The sequence below is a fragment of the Amborella trichopoda genome, chromosome 11 (assembly GCF_054954075.1).
Source record: "Amborella trichopoda isolate Santa Cruz 75 chromosome 11, AtrichopodaSantaCruz75HAP2 v2.0, whole genome shotgun sequence".
NCBI lineage: Eukaryota > Viridiplantae > Streptophyta > Magnoliopsida > Amborellales > Amborellaceae > Amborella > Amborella trichopoda.
In genome coordinates, this window is record NC_142346.1 from 184,041 (window position 1) to 200,060 (window position 16,020).

Sequence of the window (16,020 nt, forward strand, 5' to 3'; positions counted from 1 at the left end):
GCCATGCTCATATACTTTTCAGGATCATCAATTAATTTTCCTTCTCCAACTCTCAATCGTTTGTTGGCTGATGGTTTGCAATTAATGTATTATAGTGCTCCATTAAATCCAATGCATATTTTTGCTGAGACAATTGAATTTTATCCTCGGTTCGATCCACTTCTATTCTCAAAAAATATCTTAGCTCTCTCAATGAAAGGTGTAGCTATGTGAAACTCAAGGTATTAAATTCAAAAAAAATTCTTTTACTTTTATTTCAAATACTTGAATTCCACTTACATGTGATACAATATATTGATGGAAAATTAAAACAATGCCCTAAATACAACCTAGTATCGTTATTTTCACTGCCAAGAGAAAAAGAAATTATCCAGGAACTTTAAACTTTCTTTACAATTTTTTGCACAAAATAAGTTCTTAAAAATTTACAGAAAAATAGAAAATAAAACTGAAAAATAAATAAAAACTAATGGGAAGATTTATTAAAAGATGCCTGGAGTTACCCAAGCAAGACTTGGTACACCCCACAACCGATTCCCTGACCAATGACGCGCTTTTGCTCCTTAAGATGTTGCTGAAAATTCTAAGATATGGAAGCTTTGTAGGCAATCCTTTTTCCTCTAGGGTTTTAGGGAGCTCAAGAATAATATAGGGTTTATAGAGACCCTATAGGAACAAAATAGGTTGATCTTGCAAGTTAATCTCTCTAAGCTAGGCTTCTCTCTTCTTTCTTCAAAAAATACAGCAAACCTATTTTTAATTCCTCATCTTCTTCTTCAAAAATAAACTACTCAAAATAAAACAAGAGAGAGAAGGAAATAGAGAGTACGTGACTCTCCAGGCTGGAGAGAGGGTGGCTTGATGCCCAAAAAAAAAAGGAGAGATGTGTGTGTGAGAGAGAGAGAGAGGTCTCTCTTTACTTTGTGCGTGGAGGAAAGGGGAGAGAGAAGGTGGCGTGAGAGAGAGATCCCCCACCTTTTGGTGTAGAGAGAAAGAGATCCCCCACTTTTTGGTGCTTGAGGGAGAGAGAGAGATCCCCCACTTTTTGGGTGCGTGAAGGAGGGAGAGAAGATCTTTTGGGAGAGAGAAAAGATCTTGTGATGGATCTCAAATAGGTTCAAACTTGGTCTTTAAATATTAAGAAATCTAGAAGAAAACCTATCTCCTAGTTTGAATGGGCCTTATCTAATTTACAGCTAAACCTTTTAGGATAAATGGGAAATCCGTGGGGTGAGAGATTAATCAGAACCATCCATCCCAAAAATTAGCCATCATAGTTTGGGTGAAAAGATTAGGAACTTTTTCTCCTTGCACTTTGGCCCAATCCACTCCTATTTAAAATATAAATCCAATCAAATGTAAACTTTATCTATATCTCTTATTTAAGTTTGAAATCAAACTTAAATATTATTTAAATCTAGATTTTCCACAATATTGACAAACCATATCTCTTTAGATTTCCCATCTTTAGATTTAGTAAGTTAAATTTGAAACAAAATAAAAAGGGGGCGTGCCCCTTTCTTCTTAAAATATGGTGTGGAGCCATATTCCACAAAAAAAGTGACATGGGGAATACTATGCCACAAAAAGTGGCGTGCCCCTCCCCCCCCCCTTCTCCTATTAAAAAAAAAAGGCGTGGCCCCTCTTCTTTTCTGTTTTTTGTTAAAAAAGAATTTAAACTTTTAAAAGTGGCATGCCACCCTAGGAGCCCATGTGGTCCCACATGGGTGGCACACACATGTAGGGGTTGGATCCTTGGTTCCCACATGTGCCTAAAGAAGTTTTGAAAATTTTAGAAATACCCTTTTATAAAATTTATAGCAAAAAAAATATTTAAAAATTCTGAAAAAATATTTAAAAATCAAAGAAACATTTATAATACCAAAATAAAATATATTAAGAGTAAATTGGTACGAATGGGTCAAAATAAGCGACAATAAAGGCACCCCTCTCGTCTCATAAACCATGATCCACACCTGCTACTTTATCCAACCTAACAAAGTCTCATGACCCACAATCTCTTTGCAGGGATTTATGATTGGCTTGCAAAGTTGGATAATAAACAGTGGGATCATGATCCTGGAATGTGGATTTCAGTTCCCCCCTTTAAGAGCAAGTCTAGCACTTGTCACTACAGTGAAAGGGGGCTCTTTCATTTGTACATGTACACGTGTCCCTTTAAAGGGTTGCTTCCCATGCGGTTGTCATGTATACATGCAATGTGGAAGTTGTTGAGAATTTGGCCCTTGCTCTCACAGACCTACAACCGCACACAGGAGACCACACCGTTATCTTGGCCTACAAACATTATCCCTGGGCATCTTTCCGACCTCAACAAGGGATGCCCTTTTTCAAACCCTTCTCGGTTATACCACATGCCCAGGGCCAAGGGTTTTGGACATGACCAGGGTCATAAACCCTCGGTCAGTCAATACACATACTCCCACTGAAGTGCATATTCTACTATGCATCATTTTTACAAGCTCTCTAGGCCTTTAAAGGCCACAAAAAACCCTACACCAAAATCTTTCATTTTACCCTTGGTCAGTCAACACACATACTCCTACTGAAGTGTATATTCCACTATGCATTATTTTTCAAGCTCTCTAGGCCTTTAAAGGCCACAAAAAACCCTACACCAAAATCTTTCATTTTATACTTGTCGTGGAGAAATCTCTAGATATTTGCAATAAGGTATGAAGAATTTCCTATGATAATAATATCATCTACATAGAGAATGATCGCAATACATTTAGAGCTCGTGGGTAAATAGGATGTGATTCACTACTGTCTTCATAAGACTAGATTGCTTTTGATGAGGGCGAAAAACAGTACAACTAGAGAGAGAAGAAAAACTAGCAAAATGGGAAGAAGAAAGAGAATTAGTGGGAGATAAGCTCTACCACTGAAATTTTTTATTCAGGTTTCATTAGTTTCACTTCAAGATTACACACCCCTAGATTGGCACAACACATCCCCCTTTTATACATGCTTTTACCAAATGGTCAACATTCTTTATAGCCATACCTTTCCCACAACAAAAAACGAGAACTTCCTAAGACATTATTAATCATCCTGCATTTTCCAGATCTACCACAACTTCCAAACGCGCAAGACTTCTCTTTGACTTCCCTAGACATTAATTACCTTAGAAAATACAAAACGTAAGAAAGACACCTTGGAATGACAAAATCCATGCGGAATGGCACACTTAGTGAACCGACATTGTCATGTCCACAGTCCTAGTCACTCACAAACTGTCCTACATGGCTATGAGGGCGCACACTGGCCTACATCAGTCTCCCCAGGTGCAAAAGAACTCACCCACGAGTTCTCATTTGACAATCCCGTAATATTCAGTCAAGTCTTGCACATTAATTGTGGGATGCGCGGATATGAGGGGGTAACTCAAGGGTATAGGCATTGTCATTGATGCTTTTCAAGATACAGCACTGGGCCACTTTCTTCATTTTGAGCTTGTCATAGGTTTCCATTGGAAACCTCTCATTTTTTAGAAAGGCCAACACAAGGTTCCTTCTTTGAAAACATGTTTCTATTGATGAACATCCCCAATTTCTTTGTATTTTGCAAGAAACGAGCTGCTCCTCCATTTCTCGTATGTCATTTCCCATGACCTCTTTAAAACATCTCAGTGTATTCAGACACACTCTTATTCTCTTGTTGGAAACTATTGTTGGGAGAAGAGGACCTGTGAGTAATCTATTGGCGGGAACTTCTCCTTGATCTTAGTTCTCATCTTTTCACATGAGACGACCTTAGGTGTTTTGAAGGCGAAGCTGCTGGATTTGATCTCACCATGCCAAGGCATAGCCACATAATCTAGTGGCTGCAAACTTCACTTAAAACTCCTCCGGAGTTTCTTTATAGTTGAAAACTTCTCCACGCTGCTAAACTATTCTAGAAATTCTTCGGGATTTAGCAGTCCATGGAATTCCGGTATGTCAAGTTTGATAGAATCTCAATCAAAACTGAATTTGTCCTCAGTCCCCCCACGCCAACGCCTTCTGTGAAGGGGTTAACCTCACACTCATCGCTAGAGTAGTCTCGACTAGATTCAGGCACATTTCGATCAATTAAACACTCAAGTTCTGCAGTCAAATGCTCAACTTGGCAATGCAACTCCAACACCTCGTCATTCCTTGCATCTTTCCCAAAAAAGTTGCCACGTCCTCCCCTACTCTAGCCCTTCTTTGTGCCTTGAAAGAAGACTATTTTCTAAGACAAGAGGGGCCTTCTTTCCAATCTTTGATACCAAATGATAAGGGGAAAAACAGTACAAGAACTAGAGAGGGTAAAAAAAAGCAAATGAGAGGAAGAGAGAGAAAGAGTTAGTGGGAGACAAACTTTATCACTTAAATTTTCTATTCAAATTTCATTAGTTCCAATTTAAGATTACACACCCCCCAAAATGTCACAACACACCCCCCTTTATACTTGCTTTTATCAAATGGTCAACATTGTTTAAAGCCATACAATTCCCATCACAGAAGACTACAACTTCCTAAGACACTATAAATCATCCTACATTTCTCAAACCTACCACAACTTCCAAACACACAGGAGCCAATACATTAAATCTCGTTAACTTACCTAGACATTAATGACTCTAGAAAATACAAAGCATAATAAAAACACTTCGGAAAAACAAAATTCATGTGGAATGACACACTTTGGGAACCCACACTGCCATGTCAACGATCCAAGTCACTCACAAAGTGTCCTACATGACAATGAGGGCCCATGCTGGCCTACATGACCTTTATTGCATGATAAAAACTTTGAAATAAGAGGATCTCTTCAGTTTGCATACATATTTTGTGGGATCCTTTTCACTGAAATCAAGTGGCTATTTCATATATACCTCCTCCTTTAACTCTCCATGAAGGAATCTATTCTTTACATCAAGCTAGAAGAGATGCCAATCATCTGTCAAGCCTAAGGATAAGACTGCTTGAACCATGGCATTTAACAACAAGGCTAAAAGTTTCTTCATTGTCCAATCCATGTCGTTGATTGAATCCCTTCGCCACTAATCAAGCTTTCACTATTTCAATTCTTCCATTTGAGTTGTATTTTATTTTGTAAACCCATTTGCTACCTAGAACTATCTTCCAAGGTAGCCTCTTCACAATTAACCACATATTATTAAAAAACATTGCCTTCATTTCTTCGGCCATTACTTCAACCCATTTTGGGTCCTCTTTTGCAATATATGTTGGGGTTATGTGGTCATTTAAAGTCCTTATGAGAACATGTATTGAAAGTTTCTTATATAGTGATATGATGGCTCTAGTGGGAGTGTCGTCTAGATGGACTGTGTGGCATTTCTAATGTTGTGGCTCACCTTAGTTTCAACTGGCTAAGCTCGGGTTGATGTCTAAAATCCTTAGCCTTGGGCATGTAACACAACCGATAACGATTTGTATGGTCATCCCTTGATGAGGTTGGAGAGATGCCCAAGGTGGTTGGCCAATGGTCTAGATGTGATCCCTGTGTGCGGTGATTGGCTGAAGAGGACAAGGGCCAAAATCCTCCTCATTGCCATCACACGGCATGTCGTGTATATGTGCATAAGAGATGTCTCCCTACAACACTAGACTGTGTTGCAAGGACCCATGAGATAGTGTGCTAAATGGGGCCTAGACTTGTCCTCAGGGAGGAACCTGTAGTCGTGTCCCGTTCATTTATTGGTCGGCTTTGATGGACCAAGCATGAACCTTTGTGATGGGCTGTGGGTTATGGGATATGTTGGGTTAGTTTGAGAAGATGACAGTGAGATACGGTTTCTAGAAAAGAGAGTCCTCATTATAAATGTGTTGTCCTTGACTCTTGGATCCAATTCCCATGAAATTCATTTTAATATGTTTAATTATACTTTGTTTGAATTTCAAAATATTAAAATGAATTTTTAAAGCTCTATGGTTATTTTATTTTAGCTGAAAGGTATTTTAAAATAGTCTAAAATGAATTTTCTGGATTTTATTATTTCAGAGAGAAAATAAAATGCTTAATGGATTATAAAATTGTTTTTATAATTTGTAAATTTACTAGAGAGTGTGGGCACCCATCGATGATAAGGGCCCACCATAATGAGCCCATTTAGTGGGGGACGTGGCGCCCACTTGGAGGCCACAAGGGTGGCACAGCCCACCTTCTCTTTCCTCCGTCTTTAACTTGTTCCGAGTATTCTAGAAGATGTTTTTAAATATGGAAAGAGATTTGTAGTGGGTTTGATTGTTTTCAAAAAGGAAACTTACAGCACTATTATGCAATATTGGCAAGTCTACCGTACAAAGGCCGTTGTGCATTATTTTAAATAAGGGATAACAATACTTTTCAAGCACAAAAAGAAGACCAACTTTGCTGCCATGTTCACATAAAAACAAAAACAACAAATGATAACATATCGCAGAACTACCCTGGATCACCTCTAAGACTTATTACACCCCAATTCTGATCTCCATCGAACTTTGCCACCAATCTCAGGCCAAGGACCACTACAATTCCTCGTTTGGGAAGCCAAAAGTCCAACAAAACAGGAAGAATGTCAGGCCCAACATCTCTAGGGTTTAGAGTCTTTCTCTTTCACAATGTTTCCAGCACACACCCCAAACCCTAGGACTCCTTCCTCAATTTTTTCACATTCCATCCCTCTTCTTTTCCTTACTTTTTAGGCCCCAAAGTTCTCTAAAAATTTTGGGAAGGTAGGCACATTTTTCAAAGAAGGGAGAGAAGGTTCATGTTTGGTTACATGGGAGAGAGAACAGAATAGGGCCTTTTTAACATAGTCTTTAGGGTTAGGGTTTCCTCAGTAGTATGCCTTGCCTTAAATAGGATTCGATCTGTAGGGTGAGAGTGGCTTTCACTTAGGCTGCATTCCTTAGATTAGCTATCTTTTTTTTTTTTTGATGAAGTTAACATTGTATTAAAGAGGAGGAAGTACAAATAGTGATAAGAGAGGACACATGGGTTTGTCCTCTCAGAGGGGAAATAGTAACACCTCTGTGAATAGGTGTAGTACAAAGAGTATTCTAGAAAAAACTAACCGCAGGCTTAACATCGACTGTTTGGGGTCATTTTACAAGGGCTTTGGAATCAAAGTGCCATGCTAGATATTACATTAAAAAGTATGACAAAAGTGACGTGAAGAAAAGCGATTAGGAAAGTCTTCCGGGGGTAGGTAGTAGCTGCGGCTTACAGGTTGGCTCCCTCCTTAGCTAGGCGGTCTGCCAGTGTGTTTGATTCCCGCCAGATATGCGTCCATGAGACGGGAATATCCTTGCAGAGGTGAGAAATCTCGTCAAAAATCGTAGAGAGGCATCAAAGGGGGGGGGATACATGACCCGCTGCCCAAGAAACTATATTGCGTGCATCCCCTTCCACCTGAAGTGGTTGACCCCACGCAGGATCAAAGAGTTTGATGCTCGTGAGCAAGGCGAGAGATTCTGCCAGTGGTGAATTGGCGTGACCTATGTGTCTTGAGAATTGTGCCAAGGTGTTTCCTTGGTAGTCTCTGAACACCCCTTACCCTAGAGGGGCCAGCATTTCCGAGCGAGGAGCCATCGAAGTTGAACTTAATTGCACCCGGTAGAGGGGGGGACCAGTCCCCATGGCATGGGGGTCGAGTGTTCTGAAGAATAAGTAATTGTTGCCAGTTGGCAAGGAAGATAGAAGAAGGAAGGAGCTTGAAGGCCTTATGATTGGTGGCTCAGAAAGTCACAAGAGTATGAATTTTATGGAACAGGGCTGGATTATCGCAATGGACCCCTCTAAAGATTCTTGAGTTCCTTTCTTTCTATAGAGTCCAAATCGTGGCCTCTATCGCTGCCTTCCAAAGGAGCCCCCCAGTTTTGGGCCACGAAAGACTGTCTGCTAAGTTAAAAAGTCCGGGGATGGAGGCCAATATGACCCAGGTCAGGCCGAAAAGGTTGAGGAGTTTGCCCCACTGGTAAAGAGCAACATCGTGGTGGATAAACAGGTGAGAGTGGGTCTCTTCTTCTTTAAAACAAAAGGCACATCGATTCGGTAAAGCGACTCGCTTGAGTTGGTCAACCGTTAGCGCTTTTCCTTCGCAAGCGATCCAGTTAAACGCTTGCACTTTTGGTGGTGCTATTGATGACCATACCTTGAATGTTACCGAGGGGGAAGAGGGGGGAGAAGGTAGTAAGTTTATGTAGAAAGAGACCACCGAGAAGGAGCCAGATGACTCTGGCATCCATATGATTGAGATATCATGATTGAGAGTGGCTTTAAATCTAGGCCAGCATTCCTTAGATTACTTATCATGATTCTGAAAATAGCTACATACATTATCCCTAGGTCCTTATCCCACATTCCTTCACAATAGGAAAATATCCTATACATTCTCTTTGTTTCCAATATCTTGAAAATAAATTCTTCCAAAATCTTCAAAACGAATCAATCCCCTTTTAAAGACACTCATTCAGTCTCTTGAATCATGGGATGTTTTTAAAATAGAACAGTTTTCAAATATATGGAACACCCCTCTCCTTTTTTTTTTGAAGTAGTTAACATTTATATTAGTAAGAAAGGAAGTATGGGACATCCCTCCTATTTCATCATAACAAAAATAAAATGGCATAATAGGACAGGCACATGGGTCCATGGCCATCAGGCCCCACGTGATTCTCCAGCCTGCATGTCTGCCGTGAACATGGCCCATATGTGCCATATTGCCATGTATTTAAGACTTATTTATTCTGCAGAAAGCTAATTGGGTATTCCAAAATAGTCCTTTTGCAGAACAAAAAATTAATTCCTTATAATTTGTCCTTTATTTAACAACATAAAAATAAATCAATTTAACTCAATTATTGTGAGAATAAAATCTCATTTATTCCCCGTACAATTAGGCTCTTAACAAACATAAAGGCAACCATGAAGGAGCGGGTACCTGTGGGATAGTGTATCAACTATGCCTTCTACTAATGTTGGCCATTGCAATCATAGTTTATGCTCTCAAACTTGGTTTCTCGCACAGGTTTTATGGTTGGCCTATCAAAGTTAATCAATAGGTAGATGAACTATAACACCGCTGTGGATTACAGGTGGCCCCTGAGGACAAGTCTGTCACCCTTAGACATGTGCACAACACTCTGTGGGTGGATTACCAATGCAACTATCATGTGTACGTGACTGTGGCACGCTCCTGTTCCCCCCCCGAAAGTACAAGTCTTTAGCTGGATAATACTGCATCATGAGGTCCTCATGGGGGATTATATTCAGAGGAGTAGCAGGCCACTCATCCCTTTGACTCAGTATTTGCTTAACTGTCTGAGATTTTCCTTTTACTTGAGAGAGAGAGAGAGAGAGAGAGAGAGAGGGCTTCAGGCACATTTCCATATTCCTCCTTTTACTTGGCCCTTCCACCAGGAACCTCTGTCTTGGTCACTGCCAACAAGGTTTGGCACACTCCTGTTCCCCCCAAAAATACAAGTCTTTAGCTGGATAATACTTCATCATGACGTCCACATGGGGGATCAAATTTAAAGGAGGGCTATTCACTTGCCCAACCGATGCATCTTGTGCAAAAATAGTGAGGAAATCATCTATAATCTCTTCCTGCACTGTCCCATTACAAGTCAAATTTGGTCTCTTTCCTTACAGTTATTCGGGGTTATGTGGGGAACCCTGGAGTCGACCCAACAACTATTCCTAAGCTTATTGTGCATTCCACTACCCTTGGTTGGCTTGCTTTTGTGGTAAGCGGTAAGCCTCCATCAACCTATTTTGGTTAGTCTGGCTGGTTACAAACCAGAGGATTTTGGAGGGGAAGGAAGCCAATACAGACACTATTATCAATAAAAGCAAATCCTTGGTCATCAAATGGGTCTGTCATAGAGGGGAATATGAGACCTTTATTTCGTGGACTTCCTGAATAGTTGACTCAAATCATAAGATTTAGCCACATGGGTATCACTAGTTCCTTTCATTGGGTTGTTCTCTCCCCAAACACCATGAAGCTGCACATCAGTGGGTGTTTTCTCGGCAACCCTGGTAGGGTGGTGTTGGGGGGATCTTTTGGAACAGTAGAAGCGTAACATTGTCCACGTACTCAAAAAGCATTGGCATAGCATCTTTGACCAATGCCGAGGCTCTCATTTCTTACTTGAAGGACTTAAAACTTTCAACCACTCCTGGGGCCCTTTTTTGCTGATGAAGGGAAACTCCTAGAATGGCATCAATTGGGCCTCTAAAGTTAGTACCTGCCCCTGGAGATTACAGTCAATGTGTGAGAAAATTTTTCTTCGGACAACCCAACTAAGTGTTTCCTTTGGTGGCATACATGACAAGGGGCTAATTCTGCAGTGGATCATCATCATCATTCAAGCTTTATCCCAATTATTTAGGGTCGGCTTCATTTTTTTAAAGAAATCCCAAGGAATAGGTTCATGATTCATGATAAGATGTAGCAATTATGTTGGCTGCCTACTACCTAATGCAACACACCTCCTTTACCTGGGCTTAAGGAAAAGTTTACGATCTTCATCCTTATTAGACAACTAATGCTGCTGTGGATGAGCTCGCAAAATAGGGATCATCCTACCCCGTTAGAACACAACTGCTTGAGTTAAGGGCCCTCATGTTTTTTCGCAGTTCCACAAGCCCATTCTGTAGTTAGTTCTCTTTTAACAGAAAGGTGATCTGTACCTCCTCCATTGTTGCGGCGGTAGTTGCTTAAGCAACTCTGCAATACAATTATGTGCACATGCTTACTGCAGTTCTGTAAATTCTAACTTTACTTTAAAAAAAAAAGGTCATTGATACCATGTTAAAGGAGCAGATCATGATTGTCAGTTTCCTTCTCAAAGTGGTGTGTTCTGGTTAGGTTGGCTTGAATCTCATTTTATTTTGCGAGAATGATTTTGTGATTGGCATTGTTGAGTGGAGATGTGGACAGATGCTTGTACGAATGTCATTCCTCAAATGTCACCTTTTATATTCTGATAAGATGTTTCTTTAGGTTCCTGGCTAAGATTCTAGCTCCTGAAGGTTCGAAGGATGTTCATGTGGGACAACCTATTGCCATAACAGTAAGTTGTACTAAGTTTCTTTTCCTTTTCTGTTTGCGTGTCTGTTATTTTAGAGAAAAGGAGAAAGGAAATGTACTAAGTGGAGGAAAGGGAATATTCATCCAAAAAATTTATGCTTCACTGCCCATTAAAGTTTTCAGAGGGGAAATAGTAGTTTTTGTATTATGTCTAAGGTATTCTATTCTTTTGTAAAGCATTTGTGTCATGAGCCAATACATTTTGCTAGTATTCATAGAAAAACTTGTTGCAAATCAATCTCAAAATAATCATTTTTATTGTTAATCATATAAAAAACATTTTTATTGTTAATCATATTGAAAAACATTTTGCAAATCTATGGAAAACTAATCATTTTTATTGTTAATCATACCTTTTTTTAATAAGCCACGGTTTATTCATAAGGGAAGGAATAATCAAAGAAACTACATCTATTCAACTAGGTAGAACTTTTAAGTAAGGACACGGATTCTATGCGGCCAGCCCGCATATTGTAGAAATGCGGGCTTGGCAATAAATATGTTTTTTAAATAGAATTTGATCCTAATTTTTAAAGAATATATAATCTTTAACATGAAGATCATGAATTTAAAAACTAATTAATTAAAAACTAGAAATAATAATTATATTAAGAAAATATTTGGACCGCTAGTTACATTTGTTTTTAGATGGACCACCTATTTGCATCCATCTTTAAGATGGATGCTTTATACCTCTGGACCGCATATTGTAGAAATGTGGTGCAGCATGAAACAATGTTCCCTTAAGTAATGGGGTTTCTGTTCAAAATTGATATTTTAGCTAGTTAGTCGAGCATCTGATTATCATCTCTATGGACATCTTGAGAGAAAACCTCTGGTAAGTTGGTGATACAAAAATCTCCTCTGAAGCAGTTGGTATCCTCTATACTACTGTCACATTATGTTTTTCCATCTAATAACGTTTCATCCCTGAAAACGTAGATAAAGAAATATGTAACACTGCTGACTTCTGCTTCGACAATCTCGTTACTCTAACAAGGATGCAATGTCATCAGCAACCCAAACCACATCTTTGCATACAAGTGTGTGTGTGTGTGTGTGTGTTTTTGAGTGTGTATCTTTCTTTCTTCCTCGTTGAATAATGGATTAAACTAATTCACTAGTTTTTTTCTAGGAAATGCTGTACATAATAGAAGGGATTAGAGGTCAACATTTGCTGCTGTGCTTCTTTATTTTGTTTTGTGCTTCCTAAGCATTAGGAATTACATAGCTGCTATGTCACTTGCTTACAAGGTTGAGGATCTAGACGATATCCAAAATGTCCCTGCTACTGTATCCACTGGTTTAGAAGCAAGGGAGGAAAAGACAATGGAATCTGATGTGCAGGATCAAGGAAAGAAACAGAAAACGGGTTTTAGCAGAATCAGCCCATCAGCAAAGCTTCTTATTGTGACTCATGGATTGGATGTGTCATTATTGAGATCCACGGGCCCCCGTCATACTCTTTTAAAGGGTGATGTGTTGGCAGCCATAAAGTCTGGATCAGCTTCTTCAAGAACTTCAGATTCCCCTCAACAGGGGATATCAGGATCGCCCATGAGCAAATCTGTCCCTACTGGTACTTCATCTTCAGAATCAAGCGCTCATTTGCATCCTCCTGAGAAACAGGAAGACTTGCCAAACAGTCAAATCCGTAAGGCAAGTTCCATTGAATTACCAAGGTGCTTTTGCAAAGAATGCAATTCATATACTATATTTTCTGCTTGCTTAATCAGCTCTGAAATTGTTATGTATTTGTATGAAATTGTGATTTGATAAAGCTGCTCCTGCATGGAATACCAATGCCATATAACCTGGGTAAAAATAGCTGGATGAAAAGCTAAACTCGGTAGTTTCAGTTTATAACTCGTAGATTAGAATCATCTTTGTTGATTGCATGACATGCCTTTATTTGGAGGCTTGGTGCTTAGTGGCTTTGCTTTATTACTTTTTTTTTTTTTTGTGACAAGGTTACATAGGAATGGAACTTGAGACGTGCTATAAAAACCCAGCTGCTACTACCTTGACCCAAAGCCCGATTCCTTGCTTTGTTACTATTTGTTGCTAATCAGAACCATGATTCTTTTGGAGTTCATAAGAAAATTGCTTTTTTTACCCACCATACCCTTTTATTTTAAAGAATCGAAGTTCAATCTTCTCCTCAATTACGGTTTACATTCTGGAGTTCCTCCCAAGTGGCAAAGGGATGCAATTGGAAAGAGTCATATGTTGTTAGAGGGGATTCACTATCTTCTGTCCCTGTTTAGATGTAATGCCTATTTATTAGTGCATGCTATCCATTTAGCATCAATCGTCAGTGGAGGGAAAACAGTTTCTTCCCTTTTTGTTGACCCTATAACACTTCTCGGTGTTATGAATAAACGGGGTTGTTAAAAGCTAACCCATAGTTGTTCGGATTAGGAACCAAATCGGGAGTGGGCAATCATGAAAAGCTAGAAGATCCCTATGGTTGGGAGTGCCATCCTTGCAATGCATATTTTAGAAATTGAGGATCTTGATTCCAACCTTTTGGGACCTTAATCCCAAACTTTTGGGATCTTGCTGCTAATCTTAAAGAATGTATATAATCTAGGAGTATATATGGTGTTTAAAGTAGGGATCTCTTTATCTAGAGCCAACAAGCAATGCAGCTATATTAAAAGTATAGTTGCATTGGTAGCTGGCTATAAATTAAGAAAATTATCAGTTTGCTCGTTATCTTGGTGTTGGAGGTGGGAATAAGGATCCCTAGTTGTGGGGATTGATGTCCTTAAAGTTAAAATCAAGATCCCTTGAAGATCCCTATTGTGAGGCACCAGAGAGATCCTAGAGTGGAATCACCACCTAGGTTGGAAGATCCCGGTAACTAGAGCTAACCATGAATTGGCAGGTACGGACCAAACTAGGGCCCAAAGCATGCTTTTTTTCATTCTACTAAAAATGTTGCTTGAGAACAACAAGATTTGTGAGCTAGAATTATTTGAATGGTTTAACCCAAGGTTTGAAATCCAGATTGGAATTGCCTGATCTGGATCAGAAATCGTCGATGGCGATCCGGATCCTCGAATATATCGGCATCCGAACGATCCACTCTATGAAACGCGGTTCTCAGCAATCCGGATTAGCAATTCGTTACAATGAATCGCGAAGTTCGTGCACTGCACCAATTCCTCTTTGGATGTTGTTTTCACGGCTTTTGAAGCTTTTTTCAGAGATTTCCAGTGCATTATTGAATTGAATGACTGTGTATTGGCTATAAAACAATGATCTAACGATTGAAACAATATATATGAAATTTTTTGTGACAATTTTTTGTGCGCTTTTCTCGTGGTTATGAAAAATCCGCCAATCCGATGATTTTGACCTTGATTTAGAACCATTTTGTGTCAAATTTTGTGCATTTTGAAGCAAACTAGTTCTTCACACAATCATTGGGTTGATTTGTTTGATTACAAAAAGATTTGAGGTCGATTTTGCTCGAAACTTTGTTCCTGAAACGCATGACGAATTTCCAACTTTGAACACCCCGATTATTAATCAAGTTGATTTTGATCAAATTAAGGTATACATTTCGATCCCCATAACTTCAGTTTGCAAATATATCTGGATATTGATTTATCATTTTGTACTTTTTTATATGAATTTTTGCGACGATTTTTTGTGCTTTTTCCTTGGGGTTTTGAAAAATCCACCAATCCGATGATTTTGAAATCGATTTAGATCCACTTTGTGTCAAATTTTGTGAAGAAGATCTAGTTCTTCACACGATCATTGGGTTGATTTGTTTGATTACACAAAGATTCGTGGTCGATTTTACCAAAATATCTTGATACATTATAGGGTTTTCTGAGTAATTATTTTTAATTATTTTACTGAACAAAATTAGGGATTTTGACTAATATAGGCTCTTGATACATACAATATGAGATTAAGTATTTTTTTTTCAATTTTTTTTATTATATTCAATTTTATCTCATGAATTTATAATTTTCATGGGAAAAAACTCGTATTTTTCAATTTTATCTTCAATTTTTTTTAATGCAATGAAATCTAAACTTTCTGCATGTATGTTTTTTTTCTTTAATGACACTGACCCTGGCATTAAATATGATGATTACTTTCAATATTTCCATGTTGCTTTATCTTTACTGCAGTTGGTCAGATTTCTTCCTGGATTTTGTGGATTATCTATTCTCCAAAAGGAAATTCTTTCCTTGTATCATTGAGTTTTTTATCTCCTTCCCTTCAACTTCTTTAACATGTATTGTTGAGAAGATGCTTGCAGGAATTAAGATGTTCTTTTTGTGTATAAAATGACGGTAAACAAAAAGCTCATGAACTCTAGATGCCAGAAGAAGCTTTTTTCTGAGATCATGAATTGCTCTAAGCATATGGCTCGAAACATTATTGACATTATTTTAATTTGGTCATAATGGGTTTTCTTTAGCTGTGGTCTCTTAAAGTCCTATATCTTGATCTTGTGGATGGAAAAGTTGTGTGACTTTCAGAAGTAATCTACTGTTGTTTTTTACACTCTGCCTGTTCACTGTGCACATACTCATACGTTAATGCTGTGATAGCTATTTATAACTCTGGATTCATCATATTCCCTAACAAATGGCTTTTCAGGTCATCGCAAAACGATTGCTGGAATCAAAGCAGAATATACCTCATTTGTATCTATCCTCAGGTGTGGCACCTTTCTAGATATCATTCATCATTAACTACTCATTTGTATCTATCTTCAGGTGTGACATCTTTTCTAGATATCGTTCGCCATTAATTAATTTATGCCATTCTAAAATGAGTGATGTTCATTCAGATGTCATACTAGACCCTGTGCTGGCTTTTAGAAAGGATCTTAAAGGTATGTGATTTGGAATCTTATCCTTGAAGTGATAGCATGACATTTACTGAGGTGATGATTA

The 16,020-nt window shown here is 38.7% G+C and overlaps 1 protein-coding gene across 2 annotated transcripts in view; it reads left to right on the forward strand.

The window, feature by feature from the left end:
• Positions 1 to 16,020, forward strand: part of LTA3 (Dihydrolipoamide acetyltransferase, long form protein) — a 46,276-nt gene that overhangs the window by 22,221 nt on the left and 8,035 nt on the right. For both annotated transcript variants that reach the window (XM_011627691.3, XM_011627692.3), the window contains 4 exons: positions 11,006 to 11,075; positions 12,347 to 12,751; positions 15,722 to 15,782; positions 15,915 to 15,959. In XM_011627691.3, coding sequence (XP_011625993.1) covers positions 11,006 to 11,075; positions 12,347 to 12,751; positions 15,722 to 15,782; positions 15,915 to 15,959 — 581 coding nt within the window. The remainder of the gene's footprint in view (positions 1 to 11,005; positions 11,076 to 12,346; positions 12,752 to 15,721; positions 15,783 to 15,914; positions 15,960 to 16,020) is intronic.